The sequence below is a fragment of the Staurois parvus genome, unplaced genomic scaffold, assembly GCF_062004578.1.
Source record: "Staurois parvus isolate SC_StPar_1 unplaced genomic scaffold, SC_StPar_1.0 ptg000942l, whole genome shotgun sequence".
NCBI classification, from domain to species: domain Eukaryota; kingdom Metazoa; phylum Chordata; class Amphibia; order Anura; family Ranidae; genus Staurois; species Staurois parvus.
In genome coordinates, this window is record NW_028318738.1 from 355,306 (window position 1) to 365,656 (window position 10,351).

The 10,351-nt window shown below is 43.2% G+C and overlaps 1 protein-coding gene across 1 annotated transcript in view; it reads left to right on the forward strand.

Annotated features, from left to right (window-relative positions):
- Positions 1-6,715, forward strand: part of LOC149441818 (uncharacterized) — a 55,952-nt gene extending 49,237 nt beyond the window's left edge. Inside the window, exon 2 of the mRNA XM_089656844.1 lies at positions 1,235-6,715. Coding sequence (XP_089512970.1) covers positions 1,568-2,803 — 1,236 coding nt within the window. The 5' untranslated portion in view covers positions 1,235-1,567 and the 3' untranslated portion in view covers positions 2,804-6,715. The remainder of the gene's footprint in view (positions 1-1,234) is intronic.
- The last annotated feature ends 3,636 nt before the right edge of the window (positions 6,716-10,351 follow it).

Below are 10,351 nucleotides of genomic sequence, written 5' to 3' on the forward strand. Positions count from 1 at the left end.
GGTCAATCATGCTTTGGGGCTGTTTTGCTTCTGCAGGTACAGGGAAGCTTCAGCGTGTGCAAGGTACCATGAATTCTCTTCAGTACCAGGAGATATTGGATGGAAACGTGATGCAGTCCGTCACACACCTGAGGCTTGGGAGACGTTGGACCTTTCAACAGGACAATGATCCCAAGCATACCTCCAAGTCCACTAGAGCATGGTTGCAGAGGAAAGGCTGGAACATTTTGGAGTGGCCATCGCAGTCACCAGACTTAAATCCGATTGAGAACCTCTGGTGGGACTTAAAGAAAGCAGTTGCAGTGCGCAAGCCTAAGAATGTGACTGAACTGGAGGCCTTTGCCCATGAAGAATGGGCGAAGATACCCGTAGATCGCTGCAAGACACTTGTGTCAAGCTATGCTTCACGTTTAAAAGCTGTTATAACTGTAAAAGGATGCTGTACTAAGTACTAAGATTGAATGTCACTTGGGGGTTGAATAAAACTGATAATGCTGTGAGCACAGAAAAGACATTTGTGGTTATTTCATTATAACTGTTATGTTATATTTGTCTGACCTACAAGTGCCTCTTTAATGTAAATGTAAGCAAGATGACTGAATGATCAAAAGCAATGTCAAACTGGCCAAAACACTCAATTTCAGTGGGGGTTGAATAATTTTGGACACAACTGTATATATATATATATATATATATATATATATATAACACAGGTGTCAAACACCTGTATCCAGATCCTGCCCTCTAAGTTATTTCATGTGGCCCTTGCACCTCTCCTTCAGTTACCCCCTTGTCTCCTCCCCCACCTTTTCTCAGCAGTCGGCAGCAGAGAGCAGAATAGGACTCCTCTGCCAAATCCTGCACCTCTCAGTGCAGCTGCAGTATCCCCTCCCTTGGTCTCAGAATTTCAGAATTCAGTAGACTCTGGTAATTGACTCCACTCCTCCTCTGGTCCTCCTCCAGACCCTGCGCTTTCTGCTTTCCAGCTCTGCCCCCAAAGGAGGTGCACGGTGATGTTAGAGAGGGTGTGGGGTTCTTGGCATCTGATTTAATGGGGGGGTGAGGTGCTCTGGACATCTAGTCTTACAGTTACAACTGGCCCTTTGAGGACAACCATAATGCTGACACAGCCTGCGATGATATATAAGATATATTTAATAATGATCATTAAAAATAAAAACCAACTTTAGCCCTTTTATATAGAATTCTGATTTTTATTTTTTTTCCTGTACAGGTGGATTGATGAACCACGTTTTCGGTCATGCTGGTCTTCGTGAATACAACTAAGTCACATGGGAAACCAAACATCTGGGTGTTGTAATTGACTGAAAGTTTTTATTGCAGTTCACTGGAGGAGTCACACAGGACACAAGTCATATCCATGTTCTAAATGTCATAAGTGCTTTGGGTCCTCTTCAACACTGATCCAACCTCAGAGGACAACATGAGAAAAGTAATTTCAGTGTTCTGGAAGTGACAATTGCTTTACAGTAAAGTCCAACCCATGTATACATAAGAGGAGTCATTTCAAGCGATTTCTTGTTTGGAACGTGACAAAGATTTTACAATGGAGGCAAAACATATCACACACCAGAAGGTCCACACTGAAGAGAAGCCATATCAGTGTTCAGAATGTGATAAAACTTTTAAACGGAGGGATCACCTTGTCATACATGAGAGGGTCCACACTGGAGAGAAGCCATATCAATGTTCAGAATGTGATAAAGCTTTTAGACATAAGTCATATCTTATCACACACCAAAGGATCCACACCGGAGAGAAGCCATATCAGTGTTCTGAATGTGACAAAGCTTTTACACAGAAGTCAAATCTTATCATACACCAGAGGAATCACACTGGAGAGAAGCCATATCAATGTTCTGAATGTGATAAAACTTTTAAATGGAGGGGACACCTTGTCATACATGAGAGGATTCATACTGGAGAGAAGCCATATCAGTGTTCAGAATGTGACAAAGCTTTTACACAGAAGTCAGATCTTATTGCACACCATGGGGTTCACACTGGAGAGAAGCCATATCAGTGTTCTGAATGTGATAAAACTTTTAAACGGAGGAGACACCTTGTCATACATGAGAGGGTTCATACTGGAGAGAAGCCATATCAGTGTTCTGAATGTGATAAAACTTTTAAATGGAGGGGACACCTTGTCATACATGAGAGGATTCATACTGGAGAGAAGCCATATCAGTGTTCAGAATGTGACAAAGCTTTTACACGGAAGTCAGAGCTTATAGCACACCAGAGGGTCCACACTGGGGAGAAGCCATATCAATGTTTGAAATGTGATAAAACTTTTAAACGGAGGAGACACCTTGTCATACATGAGAGGGTTCATACTGGAGAGAAGCCATATCAATGTTCTGAATGTGATAAAACTTTTAAACGGAGGGAACACCTTGTCATACATGAGAGGGTTCATACTGGAGAGAAGCCATATCAGTGTTCAGAATGTGATAAAACTTTTAAACGGAGGGATCACCTTGTCATACATGAGAGGGTCCACACTGGAGAGAAGCCATATCAATGTTCAGAATGTGATAAAGCTTTTACACATAAGTCATATCTTATCACACACCAAAGGATCCACACCGGAGAGAAGCCATATCAGTGTTCTGAATGTGACAAAGCTTTTACACGGATGGCACATCTTATCACACACCAGAGGATCCTCCACACTCGAGAGAAGCCATATCAATGTTCAGAATGTGACAAAGCTTTTACAGGTAATGCCGGGCTAATCTGTCACCAGAGGATTCACAAGCTTGAGCTGCATAAATGAAAATCCAGAAGATTGGACAATATTAAAGAAGTTAAAGCTGTCTCATTAGGTTCACAGCCCCAATGTCTTCCCACAAACGACGGAAGACATAAAAAGACAAAATGCTGCTTAGAAAAAAAATCTGTGAACAATCAGGAATTTAATGTTCGGATGCATTGGGTTTAGTGCTTATGTCCATCAGGAACACACCTAGAAGGCCTGTGAATATTTTACCTATGGACATTTTTTTCAGATAAGCAGCAATGACTGAACTGTTTTCCTCATCTTTATCCTTTTTTATGGAGCATTGACTGAACATGTAATTCATTTTCATCATTCACTAACTGAGCTATGTTCCCATGCATTTTCTTCATTGACAGAATCTGACCAACCAATACATGACCAACAATGCCTCAGTACCAGAGTCTAGGATGGGGTCCAATGGCTTCTTGCCAAGCCTCTGAAACCTCATTAGGAGAGTCCATTCCATGTTCTTTTGAGAATTAATACATCATAAGCAAGGCTTGAGGGTTCCAGCTAAGCCCACCGTGTCCACACTTCCTATTACATGTTCCACCTCCTCTCCCATGATCAATGCCTCCTTTCCATGTTCTATATCCTCTCATGGATGACATCTTTCCAGGCAGGTCTGTAGCTGAGATACCAGCCAGATAGAGGTCTCTGGTTAGAGAGTAACTTCTTAAGCTGCTGTAGGCCATCCAACACGGAGTTAATGCTGTTTTAGGGGACATATTCAACAGTACCACCTAATCCCAGCTGGCCACTTGTGTTTCATCTGGTTTTCTCAAAAGGGATTCTATCAGGTGATGATTGGATGTCTTTGTTATCTTTTTTTTTTCTGTCCAGCTATTGCTCATCTCCATAAACTATTCACACGGTACAACTGCAAGAGATCTGAACTTACAAAGTGCTAAGTGTGCGGTCATATTCCTACCACTTCTTCTGGGAGACTGAAATTCCTCTTATTGGGGTTCACCTTAATGACTCTGAATGGACGAGTTAAGACATCGGCGCCACAGTGTAACAATGGGCAAAATCAATAATTACATAAATGGTGCAATCTGTCATTAGCATAAACGTTTTTGTTTTTCCGAATCTCCCCTTGTAACTTTTTTATTACCTGTTGACCCTCCCAGTTTTTTTCTGCTTCCTGTAGAAGGCCAAGCTATTTGGCAAAAATGAAAGTTGGATGGTTGGGAAACACCATATAAGACTGCTGGGGGTGCTTACAACTGTCATCTTCCATTCATATGGGGGGTCAGCGTTAGCTGAAGTTGGACTTTACTTGTTGTGTGTCTTACTTATAATCTATCTAAGACTTCCCTGTACAGGGTGACAACGCTGCTGTGTAATGTTCCTACAGAATGATCAGGGTTGTCACCCTGTTACAGAAGGTGGGGAAATAACAGATCTACAGACAGGACCAACAGCTGATACAACTATGTTGCTGAGGGAACTCTGGGAATGCTAATGACAGATTGCATTACACATTCAGTTAGCAGACTTCCTGCTGTTGGTCTTCTGTTTGAATTGTGTTCTGATATTTACTGTCCTGCTGTAAAAGGTGTAAATGATTGTCCATGTTTTCTGTAGTGGCAGGGACTACAAACTCATATCAGGAATATTAGGATGGGTACTTACCCAAGGGGATCACCTTTTTGGATTTGGAAGAAACATTTCACATAGTTTCTTTCCATTAATGGCACCGACAAAGGGAGTCTCACTTACTTTACTAACAATAGGAGAGCCAATCACAGGCCAGTAACATTTCATGGTTTCTCACTGTAATTGCAGAATGTTTAATCCCCATTGGTCCAATGGATTCCTAGTCCTTCCAGATAACATTTGCTTCTTGTGTGGAAGGAGCACCCTAAAGTGGCTTCCCTTCAATTCCACCCATAGCTGTACTTTAGGTTATGTTGCCCCTTCCCCCATATCTGTAAAGGAAAGCCTCAATTTCTCCTAATACTCCCCTGGCCTTCCAGTGAGAAGAAACATTTTCTCTGGATTGGAGCTGCTTTATGCAGTGAGCCCTTCATAGACGGGATGGGGAATCTAAGATAAGTAAGATGAACCGGTGTACTGGAGTCATGGATCAGATAACCAATGACACCATTGATGTTATAGCAGAGCTGACAGCAGAAGTGGCTCCACCATCTAAGGTGGTGTCACAGAACTGCTTGGCAGCTGACTATCTCTTGGCAGACCAAGGTGGAGTCTACAAATGGTGTCAGATGGAGAGTGTTGTACGTTTATATTAGATAATGAGGATCTCAGAAGGGGATATCTACACAAGGTAAAGGAGTTCCAACAGGAACCTGGGTGGGGGGAGGTGGGATCCAATGTTTTGGGTGGGTTTAGTTGGAATCTGGTTGAGTAATATGGCGGGTTTGCTTCTTAAGCCATTAGTTGCTACCATAGTTTTGATTTTGAAATATACATTTCTGTCTTTTCTTTTACTGCCAGAGATTATTTTGCTTTTTTAAGTTATATTCACATTTTAGGCCATATGATTAGTTAAAACCCCAAACATTTCTTTTATTTTCTGAAATCAGAGACTCTGGAGAATATAATGGTGGTAGTTGCCATTTTTCATGTCACAGAATATTAGCACAGCTGTTTATCAAATACATATTTTCTGTAAAATAGATAATGTTAGTGCACAAAGAACACAATATATGACCCAATTTGGTGAAATTATAAAATATGGGGTTAGCATCAAGTATATAGATACCAAACATGTCAAACTTTATAAACTGTGCGTACTTGTGAAATGGTGACAAACTTCAGTTTGACGCTTTAAGAGCCTTTATAGGTTATCAGTTCAGATAGTTATCCGTGAACGATGGCCTCAGAATGATTGTTCTCACTCTCGCTTGTGCAATGATATGTAAAATGTGTCGTGTGATTTGTTTTGTGGGTTTTTATTTTTATAATGTTACTTAAATTTTTTTCATCTCTTTTTACACTTAACATGGCTTCTATCAGATAGGGGGTTGATAGCCCCCCTGTGGTACATATTTCTGGTCACAGGTCCTCTTTAAAGAGACATCAGAACATTATTAGACCCCCAATGTCACCTCTGTACCCCAAGAAAGATGGTCAAGCACAGATCATGCCTAATCAGCTCCTTCCCAAACCATAATGACTGAAGAATGACAGCGCTGAACCCAGAAATGACATAATCTCCCACCTCCCACATTCATTCACTGAAGGGGAGATCAGAGATCAGATGTTTGCTGATTTCCTTCTGCCCTCACCACTGACACCCACCATGCCTGGCTTGGGCTTGCAGGAAGGACAGCTGAGCCCGGTATATATGGCGGGGGGAGGACCTTCAGTGCGGCTGAATCACTTCCACCAGAAAGCTGACAGATGGCCTAACAAATGTAGACAACCCCCGGGTGCTATAGCTATAAGGCCGTGCTGCTGCTGATGGAAACCTTACGTTGGCCGGAGTGAAAGGGTTCCACTAATGTACATCTGCCAAATCCGTATCTGAGTAGACCATAGAAGCAGCATTAGAAAGAAATGTGAGCATGGCTTCAGTCAGGCGATGGTCCTGGTGGTCCTGGTCTTGTTCTCCTTCAGGTCCTCTCACCTTGTAGATGGTGACATGGACTTGTGTGGGAATGAGCAGGAGGGGCTCGGGGTTCTCTTGTACCCAATCAGCTTGTTATGGATAAAACATGAAAGTGTTTTCTGGGAATTTACAGGGATTTGGATGTTCAGAGGGTCACATAAGTGGGCTGGTATTAATGAGGGGTGTGTCATATGTTAATGAGTTTCTTAGCATAGATGATATAAATGGTATAAATAGATCCTTGAAATGTAAACAATCTATCTCTTTTCTTCTGTTAAAGTGTCACATATATATGATTAATAAAGTTGAATTATAATTTCATCACACAATACTGTGGTCTGGGTTCTTCTACAACACATCCCCCCAAATATGTCCTCTTCCAGTTATAGGGGTCTGATGGAATGGGACACCAGCTGATGGTATCTCTTAGGCCCCTTGTACATGGGGGGTCCAGCCCCTGTGGGTGCAATGCTGGCATTATAATACACCTGGTAGGCACAGGTACAGCGTCCAGCCCCGCTGCCTGCAGCCTGTCAAAGTCTACACTACAGCTGGACAGGGCTCAATGCTGCACCACCTGTACCTCGTGTTTAGGGAGCTCCGTGTTCAGGGAGAAATGACCGCCATCCTGATCAGACAAAGCATAAAGAAGATGTAGGCAGGTGCAGTCTGCTTCTTCTACTGTAGGGGGCACCCAACCAGGGGGACATCCCAGCCTAGAGAGGAAGTCGGGGGACACTTGGTTTCTCTGTGGTTTCCCGGTTCCTGGAGACTGTGTGGAATGAAGGGGTCCATGGAGTCCTGGAGACATTTTACATTTTTTTTGTTTACATGTTTTAAAGACCATTTATACCTTAAAATTACTTAAAACCCCCAAATATTATATATATTTCTTCACAACAGCAGACACACTAGAGGATAAATTGTTATTAGTTCTGATGTTTTATGATTTTTATTATTTTACACAATATTAGTGCAATGATTTATGAAAGGCAAAATTTCAGTTAAAAATACAGCAGATGAGAATTCAGAGAAAGCTCCACCCTCATTCATTCTCCACCAATCAAGGATCTCACTCCAGTTACCCAGTCACCGTGGGCATGATTTCCTTGACATCCATCATTGGTGTCAGTGAGATAAAATAAGCCCCATTGTTGGTGTCAGTGAGATAAATAAGCCCCATTGGTGTCAGTGAGATAAAATAAGTTCCATTGTTGGTGTCAGTGAGATAAAATAAGTTCCATTGTTGGTGTCAGTTAGATAAAACAAATGCCATTGTTGGTGTCAGTGAGAATAAAGTGTACCCCCAGCCCAGCATTGGTGGTCAGTGGTGGTACTTACCTGATCCCAGCCTCCGGCTGCCTCTCTGCTGATGTCACAATTATACTTTCACTGTAGGAAAGGAGTTGCCGGCTCCCAGCAGTCAGGTATAATTGCAGTCCCTGGTGATGGAACCCAGAGAGTGTTCCGGAGTCGTCACCTCACTGCCACTTTGAAGTGTCCTGGAATCTGCCAGACATGGACATGATCATTGGAGAATGCTTTGAAACAACAACAAGGTTCAAACTATGAGACATTTCTTAGAGCTGCAGTTCCTCTGAGCTCCACCAGGTGGTGAGCGCCCTTCTACCCAGACAGGAAGTGATGTCAGGTACAGACAGGAAGTGATGTCAGGTACAGACAGAAAGTAATGACAGGTACAGATGGGAAGTGATGACAGGTACAGATGGGAAGTGATGTCAGGTATAGACGGGAAGTGATATCAGGTATAGATGGTAAGTGATGTCAGGTACACATGAGAAGTGATGTCAGGTACATACAGGAAGTGATGTCAGGTACAGATGGAAAGTGATGTCGGGTACAGATGGGAAGTGATGTCGAGTACAGACGGGAAATGATGTCAGGTACAGATGGGAAGTGATGTCAGGTACAGATGGTAAGTGATGTCAGGTACACAGAGAAAGTGATGTCAGGTACATACGGGAAGTGATGTCAGGTATAGATGGTAAGTGATGTCAGGTACAGACAGGAAGTGATGTCAGGTACAGACGGGAAGTGATGTCAGGTACAGACGGGAACTGATATCAGGTACAGACGGGAAATTATGTCAGGTACAGATGGGAAGTGGTGTCAGGTACAGATGAAAAGTGATGTCGGGTACAGACGAGAAATAATGTCGGGTACAGATGGGAAATGATGTCAGGTACATACAGGAAGTGGTGTCAGGTACAGATGGGAAGTGGTGTCAGGTACAGATGAAAAGTGATGTCAGGTACAGATGGGAAGTGGTGTCAGGTACAGATGGGAAGTGGTGTCAGGTACAGATGAAAAGTGATGTTGGGTACAGACGAGAAATAATGTCGGGTACAGATGGGAAATGATGTCAGGTACATACAGGAAGTGGTGTCAGGTACAGATGGGAAGTGATGTCAGGTACAGACAGGAAGTGATGTCAGGTACAGATGGGAAGTGATATAGGTATAAACAGATAGTGATGTCAGGTACAGACAGGAAGTGATGTCAGGTAGACAGGAAGTGATGTCAGGTACAGACAGGAAGCTCTGGGTGAGAGGTGAGTCAGGAGGAAGTAGAGAGGAGACATTGCTTTGTCTCCCAGCAGACAGAGGGTGTCAGTAATGAGGCTCCACCTGATGCTGGCTGCTGGGAAGGTATATAATCCCCCCGTAGTTTTCATCAGTTCCTCAGTGTTCTGCCTATGAGCCGCTTCCCTGCTGGATCCTGCATCCTGTATCTTATATACTTTCCCCTGATTCTGGTTTCCTGCATCCTGTTCCCCCATCTCTGCTCCCCTGATTACTAGTCCTGGGTCTGCCCGGTGTATGTCAGCTTCCCTCCATTTGTACACAGTGTATTATAGTCAGGTTGTTGGGTTGGTTATTTGCTGTCACATTTATGTGTCACTTTTGCTTTGTTTATGATCTGTGGGTGTCGTGTCCATTAGTAAACGAGACTTAAAGTGATTGTAAAGGCAACATTTTTTTTCATTTAAAACAAACATGTCATACTTACTGTTGTGTGTGATGGGTTTGCACAGAGCAGCCTGGATCCTCCTCTTCTCGGGTCCCCCACAGGGGCTCCCAGCCCCTCCCTCCTGTTGAGTGCCCCCACAGCAAGCAGCTTGTTATGGGAGTGATTTAGCCGGACTAAGTGTCCGATGATTATCTGTTCCTGTCCTAATTAATCATGCTAGCTCTTTAGTGCGCACACATGAAGAAAGCCACACTGACACACGTTTAATTCTGTGAAAACTTCTAGTTTATTGGAATGAAAAAGTGAGTTTATATATGCAAGATAATGCAAGGGTGGTGAGCAGTGTTACTGGGCTACGTATACGCTTCTAATTGGTCATGTCCATACGAGGCAAACTTCCTTCAGGGCTCCTGGTGATCTCCTCTTAGGTGTTATCTTGGAAAGAAAATATTTTTGTTCTTCCACAAAATCCTGACCATTGTACTATGCATGCTGGGCAGTATATGACATACTCCTGACCACTGCACAATATATACAGGGCAGTATATGACATGTTCCTGACCACTGCGCTCTGTACACAGGGCAGTATATGACATGTTCCTGACCACTGCGCTCTGTACACAGGGCAGTATATGACATGTTCCTGACCACTGCGCTCTGTACACAGGGCTGTATATGATATACTCCTGACCACTGCACTCTATACACAGGGCAGTTTATGACATTTTCCTGACCACTGCACTCTACACACAGGGCTGTATATGATATACTCCTGACCACTGCACTCTACACACAGGGCTGTATATGACATACTCCTGACCACTGCGCTCTGTACACAGGCCTAAGATATAATCCTGACCACTGCACACTGTACACAAGGCTGTATATGATATATTCATGGCCACTGTGCTCTGTACACAGGGCTGTATATGATATACTCCTGACCACTGCACTCTGTACACAGGCCTAAGATA